Source organism: Thermobia domestica, chromosome 14, assembly GCF_964235325.1.
Source record: "Thermobia domestica chromosome 14, izTheDome1.hap1.1, whole genome shotgun sequence".
In the NCBI taxonomy this organism is placed as follows: Eukaryota; Metazoa; Arthropoda; class Insecta; order Zygentoma; family Lepismatidae; genus Thermobia; species Thermobia domestica.
In genome coordinates, this window is record NC_137467.1 from 160,720,894 (window position 1) to 160,747,467 (window position 26,574).

Sequence of the window (26,574 nt, forward strand, 5' to 3'; positions counted from 1 at the left end):
AGGGTGGAAGTAAGCTGGATGGGGCGATATGATTGTACAGAATCTGGCGGTTTGTTTGGTTTAACAAACATGCAAACTTTGGAAACCTTCCAATCGGAAGGATAGTATCCAGTACGGAGTATAAAGGTATATACTGTAGCCAGAAAAATGAAGAAGTTTGCCGAACATTCTTTAAGTAGTCTGTACGATATTTGATCGAAGCCAGGAGCAGTGCTACGTTTGCGCTTAATAACGGAATGAATATCTTCAGAAGTGATGTCCATAGTCAAAGGATTATTGATGTCTAAAGTGTGATGGACGGAGGGCTGTAGTAATTTGTTAATTGCTTCTTCTGAAACTTTGGGACTGCGGCGGTGAATGCTTGGTGGAGGCGTAAAGACTGTCTGCAGATGGGTGGCGAAAACGTCTGCTTTCTCTTTGTTTGTATGTAAAGGCTGGCCGTTATGTAGAAGAGGATAAGTGGAACTTACTTTCTGGCCAGTTAGAAGATTAAACTTCTTCCAATATTTCGTCGGGTGTGATTCTGTATTCAGCTGATTGCAGGTTTTGCTCCAGTTAAGCCGTTTGTGAGCAATAACATAATTATGCACCGTCCGTTGCCATCGACGGGCTTGTGTCAAATACTCTGGGTTTCGCGTTCTTTCGTATTCCCGAAAGTAATGTCGAGATTTTCGAACGAGAGCCAAGTATTGAGGAGGTAACATTGGTTGATATGTCTTGCCGTGGTACTGAGGTATATGTTTGTCAGCGCTATTTGTTATAGCCTCTACGATGCTATGGACGGCGTTCTCAAGGTCTAATTCAGTTGTAGGTGGTGCTAAAGTAGCAAGAGTGACATCAATATCAGAGCGATACTGATCCCAGTTAGCCTTGTCGTATATCTTGATGGTTCTTAAAATTGGTTCAGCCTGTTGTCTTTTATTGTTGACAATCACTTTTATCGGAAGGTGGTCGCTACCTATACAATCAAGAATTTGTATGGTGCATTTATCGACAATTGAAGCCGTGCTGATAACAACGTCAGGTGTTGTCTGGCTGCTTGGTCGCGTATGTTTTGGTAGATGATGAACATGTCCATGTAAATGAAGTGATATATGGTCGAGAAAAAGTTCTTTGTCTCTGACAGAACGACTATGGATATTGATGTCAGCCAATATTAATAGGTGTCGAAATTGCTGAAATAAATACGTGAAAAACTCAAGAGGAATGACATGACCGGGACGGACGTAGATTGTAGCCACTGTTAGTGCAAGATTTGGTAGGTAAACTGTTGTTACTAAGTACTCTGGAAACTGGTAATGTAGTGCAATGGAGTGATCTCTATGAATGATTTTATGGCGTATTCCGATTGCAGCACCGCCTTGAGCTCGTGCATTATTGTCTGCATAGTCACAGCGAAGAAAGTTATAGCGAGGAAAGCGGATATATGTGGTTGGTTTGAGCGCAGTTTCATTCAGTAGAAAGATATCGACATTCTCCTCTAACAGTAATTGCTCAAAGAGTATACGGTGTGACGCTAGGGAGCAAATGTTCATAAAAAGAATTGTAAGAGCCATATTTACATACAACGTTATGGAGTTAGACTGCTGTGCTTTTGGGTACGATGTGAAAATGAACATAAGGTCCGGAGTAAGTAGCATACAGATTGACTTGAAAGATAGCTGATGCTGCTGCAATAACATGATCGAGAATAAGTTGGCGTTGAAAAGGAAAGATATTTTGTAGTATAAGGGTAATGTATCGAAGAAAGTTTTCAACAATTAATGGAGATGTGATGGATTGCGATACAGGCACGGTTGAATCTGTGGTACGGAGCGGGACGGTCATCTCAGGATGATCCGGATTGGCTGGCGGTTTAGCTTTGCATTTATAGCTATATGCCGGATGTTTGTCACTTGAACAAGTAGAACATTGTGGAGGTTTTGATGTATTCGGACAGTCTTTGGTCTCATGATTGCCAGTACAGTATCCACATTTTGCAACATTTGGACATTTAGCAGTCACATGTTGATTGTATACTTGACACCGCTCGCACCGGACTGGAAGAGGTAGGTTAGTACGAGATGGCTCTACCCTGTGACGCTTTTTAAAGATAAACGCGCCCTCTTGTAACAAGGTATCAATGGCCGCTTGGGAAGTGGTCAGAACTCGTATCATGTATGTTGCTCCGTTATTATTTTTGATACGAATACACTTTGACACCTCAATTCCCTCAGCCTTTAATTCCTCAAGCACTTCGTCATCGGTTATTTCCGGTAACATTCCTCTAATAACAACCGACATCATGGGTGTTCTGGGAGGTGGAGGATTTTGCTTGATTTTATCTGGAAGCTTCGATAATTGTGCAGATTTACCGAAAATTTCGTAACTCGCCTTATTACGAAGCGTTGTACCAAAATGTTCATCTTCGGACTTGATGATAACACCACCTCTGGTGAATACTCGCTCGTGGTAGGTATTTGATGATTTGGTTAAAGATATGGCGAGTGTTACTATACTTGGGATCGAAATTGGTCAGAAGAAATGAATATAGTTTTGGTCGAGCTAGGGTGGCTGCATATGACTGTTGCATAGCAACAGTGGACGTGGTAGAACTTGATGCGGTGGTCTGCATCGGTTCTGGATCTTCTGGACCTTTGAGAAAGGTAGGAGAACGAGAGCGGGATCTCTTCTCAACAGACTCTAGACTACCCTCCGATAACTGGCGGATACGCCGATTACTTCGGGGATCTCGCTTGGCATCTGCCACGGGTTTAGAAGGAGGACCTTGAACTAATGCTGGTAGCTTATGCATGGTGCAACAAAGAATGTGCACCGCATAAGGTATATTTATACGACTGAAAAGAACCTCGATCCGATAAGTGGTATAGCCCAAAGAAAACGACGAAACAGTTGGTCAGAGTATGAAAAGAACAATGACCTTCAAAAATTTAAGGTGAAACCCTCCAGAAGATGAAGATCTTCTGTCAGCCTTCTAAGTAGTGTATCTGTACTTTTCTCACAAGTACGTTTGCAATACTTGATCACAGCTCAGTACAGTAACTATCTACAAGAGAAGTTAGGTTCGAAGTATGACGCTTCCGCGACATTTTTTTTTTTTTTTTTTTTTTTTTTTACGTTTACCCGTTCAAAGGGTTGCGCCCTTTCTTCGGTAAGAGAGAGAAAAGCATAAGAGGTCAGAGGTATCATTAGAGGGTCTAGGTGCTATTTAATAATCAATTCATTTGGAACTTTATTCATATTTCATATTGCATAGGGAGGGTCATCAATTGTGTGAGGACAAGCCTCAGTGACGGTGGTTGTTGGTCCAGACTGGCTGGCTGGCATACAAGTTATGATCTTGCTGGAACTGCGGTGCCTGAAATGAATAGATATAGCAAACATATAGTGGTTAGTTGAATACATGAAGAGCTATGAGAGCATGATTTTTAACAGCTAAGTATATGACAATCATTATATCTGTAATGATGGATGGTATGAGGGTGAAGTGCTACGACGCCACAACACATGGGTGATGTTAGTTAGACAAATGCTGTTATCTTCTGTTCCTGGGGCGACGCAGGAACTGATGGAGACAAAGGCAGCCCTGTTAGTGGATGGTTTTACTGTGCATGAGATGGATAGATGAGTGGTGAAACTGTGCCAGGATGATAAATGTCATAAACTTCTGGATCAATGTTGTCTTGGCCGATGTTGAGATGATAAAGGGTCATCAGATGCTGAAGAGGTGTGGGATAATATACAGCGGGAGTGTCATGATCTCGGTCATTGCGGAGAATGCTCAGGAATATGGGATGAGCAGCTTCAATGCGTTTCTGAACGTAGTTTGTGCGGAGGGCCTCAAGATGTGATAATAGTGGAGGAAAATTGATGCGTTCATAAAGAAGGCGTGTCGGATGCGGAAGACGGATGCGGAAGGCTAAACGAAACGCATGGCGTTCAAGAATGGCTAACTTAAGATAATATTTAGAGGGAGCTGATATCCAGGCTGTGTGACCATAGGTTAGAATTGGGCGCATGAAAACCTTGTATGTATTGAGAAGGAGAGAAGAGTTTATACCCCACGTGGTACCTGTTAGGCGCTTTAGTAAATTGAGTCGGTTTTTGGCTTTCTCGATGACAGTAAGAAGATGAGGCATCCAAGTGAGCTTGGAGTCAAATACAACGCCAAGATATTTAAGAGTACTATGGATTGTAACCGGGCTGTTATCAACATGAAGACGTAGCAGTTGGGGATTTCGATGCACCCGTGATCGTCGTCCAGATGGTAAGAAAACGATCGCTTGCGTTTTCGTAGCATTAATTGCCAAGCGCCAGATGTCGCACCAATCAACAAAAGCATCAATGGCCAGTTGAAGGCTATATTGAATAGAAGTAATTGTCCGACCGATAGCCAGAAATGCTGTATCGTCAGCAAATTGGAAAAGTTGTACGTTAGGAGTAGTGGGCAAGTCGGATACGTACAGCAAATATAATAGGGGTGAAAGAGAAGATCCCTGTGGTACGCCAGAATTCAAAAAGATTGGAAAGGACAGAGCATCATTGATGGAGATGTAGGCAAGTCTGGCTGTAAGGAAGGAATGTATAACTCTGATGTAAGAGCGGGGAAGTTGAAAAGAGTATAACTTGTATATAAGACCCTGGTGCCAAACTTTATCGAATGCCTTTTCTAGATCGAAGGTAACCAGGCTAGATGGATTGCCTCGATTGAATTGGTTATATATAGAAGTACTGAGGCGTAACAGGGGATCTAGAATGCTAAAGTTAGGTCTAAACCCAGCTTGGTGCAACGGAAGTAACTCGTGATTCTGCAAATGGTCATGGAGGCGGCGAACTAGTATGCGTTCCAAAATTTTGCTTAGGGTAGATGTTAATTGTATCGGCCGATAAGACGTGAGGTCAGATGGAGGCTTATTAGGCTTTGGAAAAAGTAAAACTTTTGAGTACTTCCAAGTTATGGGGAAAAAACCAGTTCGAAGTATGAATGTATAAATGATACTTAGTATGGTGAAGACAACAGGAGGGGCGTTCTTAATCAGTGTATAGGTAATAGCGTCAAAGCCTGGAGCGGAATTTCGTTTGTTGAGGAGTGTGGCCTGGATATCAGCAGGTTGAATCGGTACTGCAAGTGGATGATCTAACTCCAAGGCGTGATTGAGATTAGGTTGTAAATGTGGTAAGTTTGGGTCAGATCGACTATCGACAGCTTCGTTTAGATGTAATGGAGTATGCCAACCAGGTAGAGGAGTGAAGATTTGTTGAAAGTGTTGGGCAAATGTGTTAGCTTTGTCTTGATCAGAAGATAGTGCTTGTTGATTAACAACTAATGGGTAGGGCGTCCGTTGAAATTTTCCGATGAGCTGATTGAACTGTCGCCAATATTTGGTAGGATGTGAGTTTTCGTTGAGTTTGTTACACGTTCTGGTCCAGATAAGGCGTTTGTATGCAACGATATAATTGTGAGTGATGCGCAGATACTGTCTATGGAGGCGAAGTGCTTCTAAGTTACGACTGCGTGTGTATTCTCTGTAAGCACGCCGAGCTGCAGTAATGAGAGGTAGGTATCGTGGAGGAAGTTTAGGTTTATGCGGAGTAATATAGGTAGTTGGAATATGCTGTTCGGCTGCTGTTTGTAAAGTCTGAGTGAGTCGGGTAACGGCGTTGTCAAGGTCATCTTGTGACGTTAAGTCAAAGTTATCTGAGAGTGAGTGTGTAATGGTCTCATGATAGGCTGGCCAGTTAGCCTGATGATATAGATACACTTTCTTCTTGGATATAGTATTGTGTGGAGAAGTATTGGTAGTTAATGATAACTTGATGGGAACATGATCGCTCCCCAAAGAATCTAAAACGTCAATAGTGATGTGAGAGTTGATCGATGTGGAATAAATTACGATATCTGGTGTGGAGTTGCTAGAGGGGCGAGTTGGCTGTGGTAGAACATGAAAGGTGCCGGTGGTATGAAGACTGATAAAATCCAAAAATCGCTGTTTCTCATATTGAGGCCTACTATGAAAATTGATGTCTGCCATGATAATGAATTTACGGTAGGTATCGGAGAGGTGTTGAAAGAAGTGGTAAGGTATATCGTGTCTCGGCCTGACATAGATGGTTGCGAAGGCTATTGTATGACCCTTGAGATATAATAATACAACATTATATTCTGGCAGCTGCAATGTGTGTGGTAAGGTAATAGTGCGATGTGGTATGCGATATTGTAAACCAATGGCTGTTCCACCGTGCAGACGTGCACCGCTGGGTCCATCGTGTCTGTGGAGAGTATATTTGGGAACAAAGCAGGTAATGTAAGGAGCTAGAAATGTTTCATTAAGTGCAAAAGCGGCGATATTCTCCTCCAAAAGAAGTTGCTGAAGCAGCACTTGATGTGTGAGGAGAGACCGTATGTTAAGAAATAACAGGTTGTATGCCATAATGTATAGAACAAGAAGAATGGTTGTACTATAGAGATGATAAGCCATGTTCAAACAGTTGTTTCAGTAGGTTGTATTTGGAAATGGACATTAGATCCGCTGTATGTGGCGTGTAGTTGGAGATTATAGAGAAGTTTAGCAGAATGAATGATTTGATTGAGAACGTGCGGACGTTGAAATGGCAGAATGTTTTGTAAGGTGAGAGTTAAGAAGCGTAAGAGGTCTTCTACTGTAACAGGATGGGTCAGCGAGTTTGCAGGTGGAGTGGGGTCATCGGAAGTTTTGATGGGAGCTACTAATTCTGGCTTATCAGGGGTAGGTGCAGGCTTGCCACGACAGCGATAACTGTAAGTTGGATGTTTTTCAGGACACGAAGTGCATTGAGGAGGTGCACTTGAATTTGGGCAATTTCGGGTCAGATGACTCCCGCTACAATATCCGCATTTAACAGTGTTGGTGCAGTTATGAGTGTAATGATCATTATACGTCTGGCATTTCTCGCAGCGGATTGGAAGCGGAGGAGGCGTTCGAGACGGTTCTACCTTGTAACGGCGGCGATAGACATAGGCCCCATTAGCTAATAGATGATCAATGATTTGTTGTTGGTCGGTCAAGACACGAACGAGATAGGTAGGACCAGTGTTGTTACGTATCCTGATACATTTCTTGATTTCGAGACCCTCGTAGCGAAGCTCATCAAAGATCTCATCGTCGGTGAGTTCAGGTTCAATGCCCCTGATAACAACTGATAGCAATGGTGGACGACGAGGAGGTGGAGGTGATTTTCGTTGGCTCGGGGTAAGAGGCGTCAACACAGCCTGCGGTCCAAAGATTTCAAAGGTAGCTTTATTTCGCACATGTATGTGAAAATTAGGATTAGGAGATTTTAAGATGATGCCGTCTCTCGTAGGTATAATTTGATGCACATCTGCGCGCGGTACATATTTATTGATTTGTATGAAGATTGCTCGTGCAGTTCGGTACTTAGTGTCGAAGTTCTTTAATATGAAATTATACATTGTATCCTGATTAGTTGGCAAAGTTGGAGATGGTGGGGCATTAGCCCAGTCCATCTCGGTGTTTCTCACTTTCATTGAGGCAGTGGAACCTTCTCCATCAGAGCTATAATGCCGTGGTTTCTTAGACTCTGATTGCTTGGAGTGTCCGAGTGGAGATCGTGATCGAGACTCAGGTTGTTTCGAGGTATCTGCTTTCGAAGTCTTCGTACCAGCAGAGTGACCGGATTTGGCTGTACCCTTCGCTCCCGTTGGGGAGGGGGACATGATGATGGTTTAACCTAGCAGAGTATATAACGTGAATGTTCGAGGCAATCGTATGGAGTAGATGGTAGGGGAAGCCCACTGTGGCTCTCACTTGAGGCAGCAATACGTCCTCGCGGAGATGTCGGTCAGTGAAAGCACTGGCCCTCCACAAAAATAGATGAAGAAAAGAATAGGTGATGATGGCCACGGGCTCCCACTTGAGTCAACAATACGGACTGCAAGGGGATGTCGATTGTCTGTACCAGAACAATCCTCCCTGAGTGAACAAAAATATCAGTTGCTCGCAGAGCGTTAGTAATAGTTCTCAGATCGATGAATCGATGGTCGATTCTGAATTCTGAGTTGAGTTGATGTCCCGCGACAGTAACTTTTGGGTACTAGTCGCTAAGTCTTCCAAATAAAATAGCGTTTGTTTTGATAATCCTCCATAATACACTAAGATGCTAACAGGAATATCCTTATTAAGTATACATTCTAATGAAGTGTATTACACGAAATAAGAAATTTAAAACATTTTTCAGTACAGTTTACGATTGTTAACACATTTTGCAACAATTTACGAAATCAAACATGCTGCCATCTACTGTGCACAGTAAACACTGATGGAAACCTGAAACAATAATTCCACCTTCGCTAGTAACATAGGTAAGTTGCTTTTAGATTATCATGTCTCATTCGTGTTAATTATATGTTGGTTCTGCCTTTTGTAATTATCCAGAGCCAGTCTTGGGAAATAACGTAACGCAAGTAACGCGCTACTTATAACGCGTTACTTTTTAAGTAACGTTTCCTAGTAACGCGTTACATTTTTTCCGAAGTAACTGTAACGTTAACGCGTTACAAATTTTTAAGTAACGTACCTAGTTTGCGTTACTTTTTCGCGTTACATTTCGGATGAGTAACTACAATAGACCTATATGTATAATTTTTTTCGGAAACAAACGTTTCTTTCCTGTAAGTTAATTTCTCAGAATGGAACAATGGAGCATGAACGGTGTCAGTTACCGACAATTCCTGCACTGTTCGCCTTTTCCCGTTTCGCCTTATGACTTCTAGCAATGTAATTAGCATGTAAAACCTGTTATTACTTTTCATCTTAATGCAAGGCGGAACGGGAAATCTCGATGTGCATTTTCCCGTTTCGCCTTACAAACTTTACGTTGGTAGGCTTGCAAATACATTCATAGATACAATTTGATTTGTTTATTTACATAACAAAATATAGTGCCACTTGCTGCTTTTGAAAGATGAGGACAGCCTTAGGGAAATCACGTGTTCTGATTGCAAGCACCTGGAAGATTTTGTATTACATTTTGACAGCTCCAAATCAATACATTCAGTGAGTGAACTACGAGTGCAATGGTACTGGTAGTCTATTTTACTTTGAATGGTGTTGTTTTTATAAAGATGGAGAACGAAAATATTTTATGGTTCGGACATTTGAAAGAATACTTTTTCTTCAAAGCTGAAGATGATGGTGAACAGCAGTGGCGTATTTAGGGGTGAGGCTTCCGGGCTTAAGCCCCCCCGAAATGTTACTTACTATAGTAAAGTATATAAATAATTTTCACATTTTCAGGCAAAGCCCCACCGATACAAAATCGTAAGTACGCCACTGCTGAACAGAATTTAAAAGTAAAGTGGTGCCCCGGCGGGAAATATTTATAAACAATTAGGGTGCCATAATGAACGACATTCAGTAAGGGTTTAATATACATAAACGGTGTTCTGATGAGCAGGCCTACTTTATTGATGTAATGTTCATGGTATATAATATTAGGGTTCTTTTAGATCAGTTTGCATATCATAAAGTCCCGTTGATTATAGAGTTTGGAACAACTACCTTTAAAAAGCATGTATCGATTTTAAAGTTATTGGCAAATTTTGATTCACCCCCAGTTCATGTGTTCTCATTTCGTCAGTTGTAGTGCAATGTTTCTCTATATTCTGTATTTTTAATTTTACATAGCAACATTGTTCTTATTATATAATTAGTTTAGCAGAATAATAATAAGCAACCTTTTTTTCTAACGCATAGGGATAGGCACGAGTCAAGGTAAAACTAGACTCGAATCCAAGTCGAGTTTCGAGTCGAGTCAAAAGTAATATTCTCGAGTCGAGTCAAAAGTAATATTCTCGAGTCGAGTTCCGAACCGATTCACTGTTTTTGGCGTCAAGTTTCGAGTCGAGTCGAGTTTGATAAGTGGCTCGCTGCTTTTAACTCGTTTTGAAATCATGGGCTGATTACACTGGAAAGCGAAAGCCATGAGAAATGAAAGCTAAGCAGTAATATTGAATACTTTTAGTGTTGCTCATGAGAGGGGACACTGCTCGCATCTCGTCTCGTCTCGATAGCGAGACTACAAGAGATTTTTTTTTATAACAAGCTTAGCTCGGCTCGGCTTAACTAACAAGGGACATCACCCAATTGTCCGGCTCCGATTTCAATGAAATTTTTCTAGCTGATAGAGGACACATATGTATTATTTGTGATGACAGAAATTTTTGCCATGGTGCATGTTTTCTATTTTTTTAATAATTTTTAAGAGTTGTGATGTGGTTATTAGAGATTACTGCAGAAGTCCCTTACTAACCTTTGTAAACGGAGCGTTAATGAAAGAACAATCATGTAGATACATCTAAGGCCTACGGGGAAGTTGTATGGTAGGTATGACCTTGACGGCAGCCATCTTGAAATCCGCCATTTTGAATTAAGGTCAAGTTTTTTAAATGGGAATAGGGTAATATGATACATAATTTCGGGCTAGAATTTAATCGGGAAGACAATGGTGAAGCTAGTTTTGAGATACACCCATTTGGGGAAAAGTTACAGGCATTTAATTGTTCACTTACTAGACGTGCGAAAGTCCCTTACCTCCGCTTCTAACCCGGGTATTAATGATAATAAGTGGATAAAAGCTTCGGTAATACACATTATGCCTAGAGGGAAGTGATACGGTAAGGATATTCTTGCCGGCAGCCATCTCGAAATCCGCCATTTTGAATTAAAGTGAAGTTTGAAAAATGAAAACCGTAGCATGTGACACCTCATTTTAACAGCAAATTTTCCCCAAAAGCCAATGATATGCTTATTTTTGTTCTATAGTTAACCAGTATGAATTTAGGACTGCCTCTAATGTGCACCAAACATCCATTATTCGATCTTTCAAATTGGCAATACTCCTAGTTTTCACCGCATGTTTTAAGATTCCAACTGGCACTTTGCAATTGTTATCATGGCTCATGTTTTCTAAATTTATTACATTTTTTTAACAGTTGCGATTTGTCAGTTCATGAATAGTGTTGCGATAAGAATCCAGCGATCTTTCTGAATTTTGAAGACTTTCGATGTAATTATTTATTTCCTATACCTGCCCTTCAAAAACTCGTTTACTGACACGAATCATCGCATAACGAAAAAACTCCAACTTTGCATTCAGGTAATACCGAAGATGTAGCTTGTATAGTAGATGAGACGAAAAATCAAATGAAAATTCACTTGAAAAAGAAAAAGGAAATACGATTGTTGTGTAAATCAAGGATCTTTAGTTTTGTTTTATATTTATTTCTTTATTGTATGTTTATTTATTTATTTATTTATTGATTTGAAAAAAAGTCATTCGTTTTCTAGCGATTGTTGTCGATGATTCATGTTTGTAAGATTTATAATCAGTATTGATCGGGAACTCAATTAAGTTACACCTCTTTATAAACAAGTCACCTGTTTTCATATTATATTCATGGTACAATGTTTTGGGAACAGTCATTATGCCTATTTGATATTTTCTATCATTGCTGCTGTTCCTTTAAAGTTGTATTTATTAAAAATATTTTGTTTGTCGTTTGCATAACATGCAGGCTATATTTCCTGATAATTTTGTGTTCGTATAACACCAATTTGTTATAATTTCATTTGTATTTCTTTACGTCACATAGGTCCATAGGTTCATGTATTCTCGTTTAAAAGAAATAATTACATTGCAAGTCTTCAAAATTCAGGAAGATTGATGGATACTTATCGCAACACTATTCACGAACTGACAAATCGCAAGTCTTAAAAAATATCATAAATTTAGAGAACATGAGCTATGGCAACAATTGCAAAATGCCAGTTGGAATCTTAAAACATGCGGTGAAAACTAGGAGTATTGCCAATTTGAAAGATCGAATAATGGATGTTTGGTGCACATTAGAGGCAGTCCTAAATTCATACTGGTTAACTATAGAACAAAAATAAGCATATCATTGGCTTTTTGGGAAAATTTGCTATTAAAATGAGGTGTCACATGCTACGGTTTTCATTTTTCAAACTTCACTTTAATTCAAAATGGCGGATTTCAAGATGGCTGCCGGCAAGGATATCCTTACGTATCGCTTCCCTCTAGGCATAATATGTATTACCGAAGCTTTTATCCACTTATTATCATTAATACCCGGGTTAGAAGCGGAGGTAAGGGACTTTCGCACGTCTAGTAAGTGAACAATTAAATGCCTGTAACTTTTCCCCAAATGGGTGTATCTCAAAACTAGCTTCACCATTGTCTTCCCGATTAAATTCTAGCCCGAAATTATGTATCATATTACCCTATTCCCATTTAAAAACTTGACCTTAATTCAAAATGGTGGATTTCAAGATGGCTGCCGTCAAGGTCATACATACCATACAACTTCCCCCTAGGCCTTATATGTATCTACATGATTGTTCTTTCATTAACGCTCCGTTTACAAAGGTTAGTAAGGGACTTCTGCAGTAATCTCTAATAACCACATCACAACTCTTAAAAATTATAAAAAATAGAAAGCATGCACCATGGCAAAAATTTCTGTCATCACAAATAATACATATATGTCCTCTATCAACTAGAAAAAATTTCATTGAAATCGGAGCCGGACAATTGGGTGATGTCCCTTGTAAGCCGATGGCTCGAGCCGGTTCGTTTGGGGTGAACCATCGGCTTGAGCTGGCTTGGTTGGGATAAGCCATCTGCTCGGTTCGACTCAACTGAGCGAAGGGCTCTAGCCGACTCGGTTGGATGAGTTGTTAGCTCAGCTCACTTCTCGGTTTGAGTCGATAGTGAATGAGCTGTGAGCCGATCTGCTCGAGTCGTTAACAATTCTAAACCCGGGCCGAGCAGTTCTGAAGATATTTGGGCAGTGCCCTATAACTTTTAATGATGTTTGGTTCGAGCCCGAATACTCAACCTAGACCCTCAACCCAAATTCAGAAGCTCGTGAACAATATCCTTTGCTCCTAGACTTCACGACTACTGAGGTTGGCAATCAACTACTTTTTTAGTATTCATATATAAACCGCCTATCTTTCATGTTTATACACAATGTTGTTATAATAATAATAATAATAATAATAATAATAATAATAACAATAATAATAATAATAATAATAATAATAATAATAATAATAATAATAATAATAATAATAAATAGCTGTAGTAATAGTAGTACGGAAAACTGAAGTAATAAGATTTTTTTCACATATTCAAAGTTTCGGACCTAAAAGTAACGCGTTAGTAACGCGTTACTTTCGAAGTAAAGTAACAGTTCTTTTTTGAGGCAAGTAACGCGTTACTAACGCGTTACATTTTGAGAGAAAGTAAAGTAACTTGTAACGCGTTACATTTTTACAAGTAACTTACCCAACACTGTCCAGAGCTGGTAAATAAACCAATCGCTCTCATCAAATTGCATCTTTTTCAACACGTAGTAGTCTATTGTTTTCAACCTTAATCCATCTGAATGCTAAGGAACGGTTTATTTCTTGCAAACACAAGAGCTTCATTATTTTTTTTTCTCGAAGAACTCGCAACATTCGTTTGGAAGAAGGTCGTTCATAGTGAATAATATGGATTTCAATAATTGTTCGACGAATAACGGATTTCTCAAAATAATTCAATGAGATTTTTGCTTTTCGTTGTGCTCGCTTCTTATTTGGAGTAAGAAAGCTCTTTCTCATAATTCTGTTTATTTCTTGCGCAATCGTAACACGTCTTAGAATACTTACTGAAACAACGGTGGCTTCAGATACTCCCCTTTGCACTTCTTTTAACTTAATTGGATTTCAATTATCAGCCTCTATCTTCATAAAATCATAAACATTAACCAAAATCTCAGCATTTCCGGGGAATCGTTTACGTTTTTCTAAGTTTTTTGTCCTTTTCAACCTCTATTATGATTCTAAAAAAAGGAGCGCACAAAACACATTAATGGAGCACAGAACTAATACACAAAAAACACCATACTTCACTCAATACAACAAAACTAACGTGTTCGGTTTTTCATGTGCCTCTCAAAACCTATGTATTTGTGCCCTTTGTGTGCTTAGTGATTGGTAAATTCCCGGGAAGATATTTTTTGGGAATATTCCCTGGGAATTTATCCGGGAATTTATGTAAATCAGAAAGAGAATTGCATTTATTACTATATTATGATTTCGAAGTTGAATTAATTTTTATATCACAGCATATTATTACTGTTGTCCACAGAGGATTCTTTAAAGTGTATATTCTGAACTGTACTATGTTACTTTATTAACACTTTATTATATTTAGAGAATACGCATAAATGTATATTTATTTACAATATGTTCTATCTATTAAATATGTGCGAAAAAATTATATAGTAACAGTTTAAATTTCTATGTAAGTGTATTTGCTCAACTTGACTCTATTACTGATATTATAAACACATTAAATTTATAAATGTTATAAACCAATTAGATTGGATAAATGCTAGAAGATACATGTCTCACTAATTTATCAACATTTGTGCATACATATTTATGTTCACAAAATTTGCAAGTTACTTACTTATCTTTATATTTTAGCACGTAACATTGCCATACACGACCTTTCATTCTACCTATTTCTTGAAATTCCATACGTTAATTCACATGTAAAAGAAGTCCGACTACCTCTTCAGAAATTCGAGTCAGAGAGAGGAGACAGACTGACGTCTATTACTAATGGTGGTTCAGAGTTTATTAATAGTACTTCATCTCTATTTCTACATAATTCTAAATTACTTTACAAAATGGTTCCTTATCATTTGTAAATTAGTACTTTGCTAATTTTGGCTGTTTTTTAGCATTGGGGGCCAGTTTTTGCACCTACTTTTTTGCGATATTCTATTCCGATGCGGTTGTTTTATAGTTTCATAAGTTAAATTACGTTACCAACATTAAATTCAGACAGCATTACACAGCGAGCGTTAGCGAATGAAGACGGGTTAGAGCCCCGCATGGCATGTCGTTTTCTATCTTCGTTACCAACAATTTACTTTCTTTTCTCACATAAATCACTTCCACTTACCTTTCCGTTTTGTATAAATCCCCTACTGCCTTAAAAAAATATGTTCGATACTTTCTTGACTACTTGAACACCAGTACTAACTCATTTCTTCCGTAAATCATCCTAGTTTTTGCTAGTTTTGGTCTCCAATACTAAACAATTACTCTACTTAGTGCAAATGGAAATGGAACTTAAAAAATCATATTATTAGTTGTATAAAGCACTGTGAAATAATTTAAAATTTTTTAACATCCAAATTCTTTAAAACCTAGAAGTAAATCATAATATACATTAAAATGAAGTAATTAGTCATATGGTTCTTATAATTTGGAGGATAAAGTAAAGAAATGGAAATAAATTCCTTCCCGGGAATTTATAGGCCAGGGAAAAAACCCGGAAATATTCCCATTTTTAAATTCCTTCCCACCGGGAATATTCCCACTGCCCATCACTATGTGTGCTGTCATGAACAAACACCCCTGGGGAGTGGGTACCAATAGGATCATTTTCTTCTACCACCGAAAGTGACAAACTTCCTTGTATGAGGGAGAGAGGAGTTGGCAAGTCTGTATCCACGATTTCCTTAAGGCTAGAATATGATTTGTTGTCCCAATAATGAATGGGTTACCATTATAGGTTGTGATAAGTGATGTAGTTTTTAATTACTTTAACCTGTTTTACGATCCTCATGCATTTGTTTTGAAAAAGAAAAAAATGCGCGAATAAGGAAATCTTTAACTCACCAAATGCACCTTTACATCTTATTAAATAAATAGCCTATTTCTACTTTATTATTTACATCTTTCTAAAAGAAGATAAGAAAAGGGAGACTGCGGATTGATTGAAGGTCTGCTTTTGTCATTGTTTAACCCATTTGGTACCAGAAAGAAAAACGTTTTTGAATTGGGTCGAAATTTCGTACCCTTCGTCATTGGGACCTCTTGTTACTCTGGAAAGAGAAATTTCGTTCTTGTCACTTACGAGTCTGAGTCACGTGACTGATCTTATATGAGATCACTGGGACTTCGTGATTTAAAATATACATGTAATTTGAAGACTAGAAAATATAATGTAACTTATAGTTTAAGGCAAAAATAGAAAAGGAATCGGTATATATGGTTTTATTTTGAACTACATATGAACTTAAACACATTAGCTCTGATACTGTGCGTTAATTTGTTAACATTACGAAGGACTATAATCGAAAAGGGTTGTTACTAGAAAGTAGTTATTTTTTCACCATGCAGATTCCTTTCAACTGCATATGACAACACGTTTATACTTGTGTATGGAAGGTATATTTCACTCAACACACGAAGTTACATTGCATTTGACACAGTGGCTTCTTAGTTATCCTGCACATTCTACTCTCTGACAAAGACGTTGTTGTATTCTTTTGGTAGGTGATCCTTGTCATCAAGTTGAATGTCGCCTATCACAGTAGATCGTGAGTAGTGGAATTCAAAATTGAGCAATTTTGTATTAGAAGACAAGTGTTATTTACTTTTGTAAGTCAAGAAGTGTAATGAAATATCGTCCTGTTCCTCTATCCAGTAGGCAACTATTGACAACCGCCATATCTTATGCTGTAATAACTAGTGGTCAGTTCCATTTCTTCCCGCGAACGTGTACTAAATTCTTTGCCTCACAACCAACATTGAAGATCAGCATCTCCCATTCTCTTGTTATAATTCCTTATAACATTTGTTGCTAATTGGAATTTTCTGCTTTTCCTTCCCCAAAAAGCTTGCTAGAAGAAGAAATGTGGCAAAAGTTACGGAACTGTTATCATTCCACCTTTTAACCAAGATTTGGTAAGTTTTGCTGAAACGACCATTGAAGAAGTTCCTGTTTATCTTGATCTCATTCAAACTCAGCACTGGACATTGACGCATCCGTTGCTCGTTTATCGTTCCTGACGCTCGAAATCCCATATCCTTTAGGTCTTTTAGCAGCTGAATACTTGTAAAAAAAAAAAATGAAAATAAATGCACCTTATCAGGTGGTAAAATTACAACTTCTGCATCACTAAAAGTTTTGTCGTCACCCGGTTCTCGCAACATTTCCCAAAACTCTTCTGTTGTGCAAGACTGTATATTCCTGACCATCGCTAATACATTTATAATGCACAGAAATGTACTACGCGGCACAACATACAATACAGTCGGAACACACTTTACAAGAACTCTTGACTTTGCGAAAACGATCACTGTTGCAGGGGCAGATCGCTAAGTCCCAGAGATCTCATATGAGATCAGCATTGTTGTAACAAGAAAATAGGTGTTGTAAGATTTGCTTATGTTAAAAGTGAAACTTCCGTGTTGATTCTGTCTAAGGGAGCATTTTAGAATCGTTGATTGTTACTCCACCAAACAGGACTAGACTTTAATTAATTAAAAGAAACTTTCTCGGAGCTCAGAAAAAAGAGAATTTTATTTGTTGAAAGTACGTATTTAAGCACGGAAATGTCCTACACTTTCTGAAAGAACTTAAAGTATAATACCATATATTTTGAAACAAATCATTACAGCTTCGAACGTTAGCATGTTTTAGTGCAGAGGGGTTATTATATTAAGTGGTGTGATATGAGATCGGTGGAACCATATGGGTTAAACAAAATGTTTGAAATCGAAAAACTCTAGTTCACCACAGTGGCAGTTAGCAACATTATTAAAATTGTCTATACTATCCCTCGCGCGTTTATAGTTTAATTAGGGGCAAGACTTATGAAAGAAATACTAAATTATGACAAAAAAATCTGCTTGTTTTTACCAATAATTTCAATAGTCTCTTTCAATTTTAGAAAACTTATTTGAAATGTATAAGATTCGAATTTACGAATAATTCTCTCAAACACTGAATAAAATAAATGATAAACAGTAGTTGCAATTTCCATATTTTATAAATTTTGAAAATTTTATTATTAATATAGCACGTAGAAAATCTAAGTGCAAACTGGGTGTTTCTGATTATGAAGATAGGATTTTGTAAGGTTTCAGGTTGTCATTACTGGTGCCACCTCAGTTTTCGTCAAAGTAATTTCTGTGTCTTTCTGAAACATATTATAATGCCTTTTGCTATTCCTTCTTTACTTTCCGGCCCTGCTGCTATTGACTAGATAACGCACAGACGTTACCTCTTACCACGTTTCGTCGCATATTCTCTTCTCAGCTAAGGAATCTCTGGAGGATCAAGAGATAGCCCTCTGTCCAGAAATTAATGTTTGCATTACTTCTTGTTCAGCCTATGTACACACTGTTAAAAATAATTTGTTAAATTTGAGAAACCGTTTCGTATCTGTGCACTGAGGCAATATTTTCTTAGAAATGAGATTTGGCAATTCTCATTCGTAAAAACATTAACAATATATTTTCTCATTTCGCTTTATACAACCTCATCTACTTTTCCTCACTTCTCGTTAACGAGAGTTTCAAATTCTTGTTTCTCAGAAAAGATATTCTCGGTGCACAGATAAGAAACGTTTTTTTTTAGATTTAAGAAAGTACTTTGACAGTATTTTTTTTTGTTTTATCGAATGCTAAAAAGAAAAATATACGATTTGTTGCATTTCATTTTCAAGTTTCAATTTCTTGTTAAGTAATTGTCATTTGAAATGAAACACCACTACGTAAAATTTCAAAACTACTGTCGCTGTTATAATCTGAAATGGTCTCAAGAGCGAATCTACTTCCTTACAAACTTATTTCTGTTTCATTTCCAGTATTAGTTTTTAAGTCGTCAATTTCCAAAAGTGTTCATTAATATTACAGACGATCGAGACAAGAAATAAGGTTTTCTCGCCTGGTCTCGATTCTCGAAGAATGTTCCTGAAGTCTCGTCTCGATTTTTAGGATCATTTCTCTCGTCTCTTCCTTAGTGTACTAACTTTGTATCCTGATTTTCTTCTTAATTAAATCTAGGAGTTACCATTATCCTTCGACGTTACAAGGAGTCCACAAAGGGTTTGTTAAAACGCATAAATCATATTTATTACTGCCTGGGATGCAAATAACCACTCGCCTACTTGCTCGGGGCGAGTGGTTCATTGGTACTGGCGAGTATTTAATATCACTATTATTTATTTCAAAAGTAAGTAAATGTTTTCTATTGTGGGATGTGAGCAAATAGCTTTTCTCTTAGGCTAGTAAAATATTATTGCCTATTAGCATCCCTGAGTTAAATATTGTGTAACGTCTAACGTACCTTTATACATTGATAAATATTCTTCTTTGTCCATGTACAATCACTTTATTATATTATAATTCTTTCCGTTATGAATCATGTGAAATGAAAACAGTGTTTGAAACGTAAATTGTGGTTGAAGTAGTGTTGTATACGTACCTCGAGAAATTTCTAGCCTCGTCTCGAAAATGGGAATTTTCAAGCTTCTCGTCTCGCCTTGAATTAAAGTGTACTTCTTTTCTCGAATCTTGTCTCGTTCTCGTTGTCAGGTTTTATTTTCGTGATGAGCAACAGTGTAGTTCTTGAAGGAACTTACAGAAAAAGTTTAAACATTGTCTCGCCTGGCAACGAACCTATTGTTTGGACAATGTTTAATCTTATCAAATGTTATTCCTGTTACTTCAATTTATTATGTACCACCTCCTATCATGACTTCATTCTAACCACTGATTTGAGTTCGAGAGATCATTACGTTCCATCATTGAGACGATTCCACTATCAGTGGGCAGTAGTGAAGTCTTATAATTGATAAAGTAATCGCTGGTTGGATCCAATATGAACTTGTTCACTCTCTACTTTTTTATATTTTTTCAAGTTCTTGTCCTAATTGTCAAATTCTTGCACCGATCTCTGTCATATTTCCAGTCGGAAAATCGTTGTTTCTATCTCTTTTTCCCCACAAAGTGAATGTGATTGCCACACCATAGTGTCAGGTTCAAATCTTGGTCCCATTTGCATAAACTCCAATTAAATTATGTAAAATAAAATAAAGCACAAAATAGGAATTATAATCTATATAATCTGTCATTCTTCTTATTTCTTTCACATTATTCTTAACTGTAGAGCTTTCGAACGTTGTATTCCATTACGTGTTTGTTGGTTCGACCGCATGAATAGTGTAGTAGACAGAAATTTTTCAAGGAGAGTTCAAGCTCTATAGTTTACATAACCCTAGGTGTTTGTATACATATCCTAGCGAGTAAATGTTTATTTTTGTATAAGGTGTTGATAAAAGGATACGTTAAAACCGTGATTATACGAAACATTGGATTAACGTCCAAATGTAGGATTACACTTTAAGCAGTAAATCATCTGTCGTCAAGAGTCGGTCTCTTAAAGTGATTTTAAATTATAATCAATCAATAAATCAACTAGCCATAACCGCAAACTAAACATTAGTACTGCTAGATTATTTTTGTCCTGAGAGCAAAGTGAATCAATGTTGTTCCATGTTATTTATGTCAATCGCACTATAATGCATACTTTGCGCCTGAATTTTTCATTCATGACAGTTACCGAGACCCTCTCTAGTCTTGCCTCATCTGAAAATTTCTAAATGAGACCGAGATCTAGATGGATGATTGTAAATGAAGACGAGACCAAGACTCAACATATCGAGACTTACTCGAGACGAGACGGAAATGGAGACACACATTTGTAGTCCGGAAGGGGACCGAGATTGTGACATATACTTAAAATTCGTGAGGACAACAAAATAATCTTAATCCAGGCTGTAAACTATCGGTCTCATCTTGAATATTGGCCAAAAAATACAGAAATTACATTTAGTTAAAATTTGTGCATATGTTACATATCAGGTGGGGAACAATTTATCCTTATTACTATTATCCATAGCCGTGAATATATACCTACTACAAAAAGAAAGCAATTATCACCTTCTTTTACGCATTATGTCAGAAATGTTTAAAAACATACTTTTGAGTTGGTATTCAATTTATTTTATTGTCTTTCCTGTCATTTTATTTACGCAAAAAGCATATTGCCAACAAATTGCAAAACTTTGTAAAAAGCAACATCACAAGGTTTATATTCTTAACTTTTCAACAATATTTTTCCCACGCAGTGCAGGACCTTAAAGTTTTTGTTGTTTTTTAGAAACGTAGGTGTAAGTACTGTTTACCCGCGGACATTAGGTCTCTCGACACTTGTGCGCATGACAGAAGTAGAACAGTCCACTACAAAAAATAGGTATGTGTAGGTACAGGCAACAAGTGTTCGTTTTCTCCTCTGGGAGCGACTCTGGGGGCGAGAGAAAGAAGGCTGGAAGTTTAAACATAGTTCCAAGCTACATAAATTGGATCCAGATCAGCAGTACATTATAGTCAGGCGATGATGTCACGCAGTGAATAGAGCGCGCGCATTTTAAATGCAGCCTAGCTTTGTGTTTCTAGGGGTTTCGATATTCGGTTGATTGCGCCAAAGACTCGCGCGAGGATATAAGCTATTGTCTTTCTCTACAGTAGAAACACGTTTGTGGTTGTGCAGTTTACTGTTTTTTTCTAGTTCTTTCTCTCACCTGTTTCGTGTTTATGCTTGCACTTGTGCGTTGTGTGTGTGTGTACGTGCGTTGTTTTGTGTATATTTTAATACGATGGAGCCAATACCGTCAACCAGTGCTGGCGTGAAGAAACACTTACGTAGTGCCGAGAAAAGACTAATCCATAATTTGGTGACATTTTGTGACAAAGAAGCGCTAGAAGACCGTCTTCTAATTCCCCTTTCTCAGGCTACCAAACGTGCAAGTGTAATTGCGAAAGTTTCAGAGTCAACTGTGAAAAGAATTCGTAGAGAAGCGAAAGGTGAAGATGTGCCGAAATTTCAATCGCCAAAAAAGCGCCAGAAAAAGGCCACTATCGAGAACATAGCTTTGGACGATTTTGATAGAGACGTTATAAGAAGAGTTATACATGAATTTTATGCGAACGAGAAAAAAGTTCCTACTATCCCCAAATTGCTTCCTGTGTTGCAAACACGTATTAATTTTCGTTGGCAACGCGAATCTTCAAGGAGAGTTTTACATGAAATCGGTTTTAGTTTCAAGAAGTGTCAGAACAGTTTATAATGGAGCGGAGTGATATAGTGTTAGCTAGAACTCAATATTTGAGAACAGTACGACGTTACAGGAACGAAAAAAGACCGATCGTATTTTTGGATGAATCGTGGATAGACAGCAACTTAACCTTCAGCAAATGTTGGCAAAGTGGTGAAGAACATGGAGCTGTGGAAACCGGAAATGCTTCGCGACGCATAATTATTTTATGCGCGGGGGGAGAAATGGGTTTTATACAGAATGCCAATTTAATGTACAAAGCCAATTCGACACCTGGCGATTATCATGGTCAGATGAATTCCACAATCTTCGAAAAGTGGACAAGAGAAAAACTTATTCCAAACCTTCCTGAACATGCTGTGGTCGTTATTGACAATGCGCCATATCACTCAATACAATTAAACAAACCCCCAACATCATCTAACAAAAAGCAAGAGATCATGGATTGGCTTTCTGTAAACAACGTTCCTCATTTCCCAGACATGCGTAAAATTGAACTGCTAGACCTGGTGAAAAAGAACGCACCCACAACGAAGATATTCAAATTCGACATGATGCTCCAAGAGCATGGACTCATGGCTTTAAGATTACCCCCATACCATTGCGACATTAATGCCATTGAGTACGTTTGAGCAGATGTGAAAAGGTTTATCCGTGACCGAAATGTAACTGGAGATCTAGATATGATGACTCTGTTTAAGTACACTGAACAGGCGATTAACAGTGTTACCGTGGAAGAGTGGAAAAAGCATTACTCTCATGTGGTGTCATTGGAAAATACGTATTGGGAAAGAGATGGAATCATTGAAGAAGTATGTGATCCTATAGTGATTAGTGTAAGTGCGAGTGATGATGATGATGACAGTGATTATTCTGATGACAGTGATGAATGAACGGATCTAACCTAAGGTGAGCTGTTTAGTTTTATTTACTTATTTTGTTTAAAATGCTATTTCTTTATTTTGTTGTTTAACATTTTATTACTTATTTATTTATTTATTTATTTAGTTTACTTATTTTATTGCCTTCAGTTGTTACTACTGCGCACTGGAATGTGGGACAATGATAGCTAAAGGAATCTGCTATATCCTATTATTAAAGTACTATCACCTGTGGATGAATTGTTACGCTCGTTACCTTGCAATTAAGGGGTCTAAGGTTCGATTCCCGATGGAGACTCAGGTGGCTCGGTCCCACGTTAAACTGTGAAATTTCATCTTGAGAGGACATCGCCAGCACATAGACATGCACAACAAACTAGCATCAGTTCTTCTTATCATGGCACTTGGGCTCTCTTTTAGCAATTTAATGCGCGAATTAGTTGTTAGAAACCATTATATCTCCCCCCCCCCCGCCTTTAATGCACTCGAACAAAAATCATTCTACCACACATTTCACTACTACGGGTAATAATCACCGATTATCGTGCTTTCAGTGATGCAGGCCCACTTCGATTTCATTCTCATATTATTATTCATAAATGGAAGCGCGGTGGTAGAGCGTTCACCTCCGTTGCTTGGGGTCCCTGGTTCGATCCCAGCTCGCGACGTGTGGACCTTGTGTGAACAAACATCGTGCTCGTGGGTTTTCTCGGGGTTCTCCTGTTTCCTCCCACTTTCTTCATTCCACCATTTCATTCATTTCTCATCATCAGTCTCCTTTAGCCTAGCCGGCATAACCGTGGGACGTAAAATTTAAGATTTCATTTTTTTATTCATAGAATCTTATCAGCTATAGTTTTGGTGCCGGGTTGGTAACACTGTTCAAACAAACCACCCTCGCCAATAACCAATGCCTTCCTTCCTCTTCTTCTTTTACACTTCTCTCCTATCATTAACATAGACTCTCCTTGGCACTCTGCCAACTGGAGGTCTCTGCCGAATGGGCGAACAGTAAAGATAAAAGATTCACAACCCTTTCCTGGGCAATTGAAAGTATAGTACCGGCAAAGAACACTAAGTATGTGAAGTGAACTCGATTTTTCTACTTGCTTATCTTTATATTCGAGCATGTGTTGCATAACATGAAAGTTATATCGTTATATCATTTAAAAAAAAATTACACACAAGTCAGTTAAAACTCAAAATAAAATCTTTGTATCGGGGGTGTAGAAACAGAAATTTTGGAATAGGAAAAAGCAACGTCATGTGTGAAGAAACAGAATCAAATTAAACCAGAGAATTCGTTACAGCTATTAAAAAACATTTTGCATTTAAAATGTGTAACTAAGGTTTATATTAATACATTATTTCTGAAGCACGGTTATATTAAGCCATGAAAAGCGATCATTACCTTTGTTTCTCTCTTTTAAATCTACACGGAATGTAGTTTGAGATACAATTCTTTTGAATTACAGATTCTGTGTAGCAGAAATGATCAGTACTACAGAGTGTCACTACCTTATAAAAACCTATAGATTCCATTATTAGAATTTTACTATTATTATAAAGCGATTGGGTGCGTCACTCTCTCATCGGGTTCAGTAAAGTGCGTTGTCCGCCGGAAAACATTGGTAATCACTGCTTTAACCAATATTTCAAAATTATTTTCTTGGTTGTGGAATTTCAGAGGAACGTCACTTGAATCAAATTAAATAGGGGCTATATAAGAACTAACAAAAATATTATTACTTAATTGTTAAATAGACTTTTCAACATCCATGTTTACCTTGTAATATCCTTAATATCCTCTTCAATTCAGTAGTTGTTGTAGTTCGGAACTGATACACGAAAGTAGAAGGTATAGCTACGCTCTCCGTTTGGTTCAGGAACAAGAGCTTTATACTTTCATGACCTCGGTATTGAGAATAGCTGAAGTGTATTAAGATAATGCGTCTGGTTTTCTGTGATGAACGCAAAAGTAAAAGAAGAATGTAAAGGATAATAAATTAAAAATTGGAAACTTTAAATTTCGGTTCGGATAATTACCTTGTTAGTGCTATCAATTTCATTATCTGGTATGTGGGATTAAATAGTACTGGTTTAAGAGGAAATTATAAGTCTGACACTCCATCTTTTTTTCCCACGGTCTGTTTCTTAACGTTTCTTACATTGTAGGTATAAATTATTAGATATTATATACAGGGTACGGCAGCTATTTGAGAGCACATAGTTATTATTATTATTCATGATGTTTATTTTAATCTCCAATGTTTCCTGTATTATTATATTTCATCTTTCCTTCTGCCTTTACTGCTTCCATCTCATCAAACAGAATTTTATGTTTTTTTAATGTAATGCTCCAACATAGCCGTCTTCTGTATATAACCCTATTTATAGAACTGTGATATAATTTTTCATCCTTTTTTGGATGGTTCGAAAAGTCTAATCCATAAAACATCTTTTTCATTCTCAGATTTCAGAGTAGTATCCTATCTTTAACTTCCCTAGGCCCTAGGTATTTTATATCTTAAGGGGTGTAGCAATTATCACAGTTTAGTGATAATAAGCTTTTCTGCAAACAGCTTTTAAGGAAAGAGGAAGGAACATCACAAGTTTTGGATGGAAACACACTTATTGGTTACTGAAGATATAATAGCCAACTTCCAGGTTCACTCTCCATATTTATTGGTGGAGATAGGGACGGGCTTCGGGAGACTAACCTTTCCCTAAGTTTATCCAAATTGGGGTTAACATGATCTTGGGGATACAAAGTTTTCATTTTTCTTCATACATGTCAAGTATACCTGTAAATTATAATAACAAAAAGGAGAAGTGAGCACTCGTAATCGTAATAGTAGAATTGTTAATTAATATTCTACAAATGCTTATATTATGATGGACCCACCAAGCCTGCGTAAAGTCTTACCAAAGCCTAGAGACTCATACTGTAGTGGTTTGCATAAACGCAACGTCAAATTTCCATTTTTGATAGTGATAATCGACACAGCAATTATAATTGCTTGTTGCATTATCTGCGCTTCATTGCAATTAGCAAATCTTGAGAATGCCAATGTGGAATGAGACCCTTCTTTTTTTTAATTTTCTTGTTCTTAAGATAGGAGACGAATATTGTCTACGTAGGCTTTTTCTAAATACAGAGAATCCTTAATTTTACAGTTCATTTTTTTGAGACGCTTAAATTGGACAGTATAAATTTCTTTTTCTATTGTTTTGAAGAGATCTTTCAAATTTCACGACTAAAAATACGGGATACTTTTTTTTGAATATTTACAGCATAGTCATACTCATGCACTTTCTGTTATTCAAACATAATTGAATAAAGATCAACACTCACCAAAGTGATACAAAAATTATTCTTATTTGTTAAAACCTGAAGATTAATAAATGTCGGATTTTTTAAATTTCTCAGGAACGATATTAATTTATCTTTGGAAGAAAATCGGGAAAATTAGAGTTTTTAACAATTTTGGAGGAGACAGATTATAGAATCCTTGATTTTCCCGGATGAACAGGGACGTCTGAAACATTAACATCCCCAGCTTTGAAACATAATCGCTGCATCAATATTTAAAATGGATTGTTTTGAAGAAAGAGATCCGCATTTGATTGCAATGACAATGA

General features: G+C 37.6%; 1 protein-coding gene across 1 annotated transcript; it reads left to right on the top strand.

Moving 5' to 3' along the window:
- Positions 1–22,062: 22,062 nt before the first annotated feature.
- Positions 22,063–22,683, top strand: LOC145670068 (uncharacterized). Its single transcript, XM_081738424.1, has one exon. The coding sequence runs from the start codon at positions 22,063–22,065 to the stop codon at positions 22,681–22,683; it is 621 nt and encodes a 206-aa protein (XP_081594550.1).
- The last annotated feature ends 3,891 nt before the right edge of the window (positions 22,684–26,574 follow it).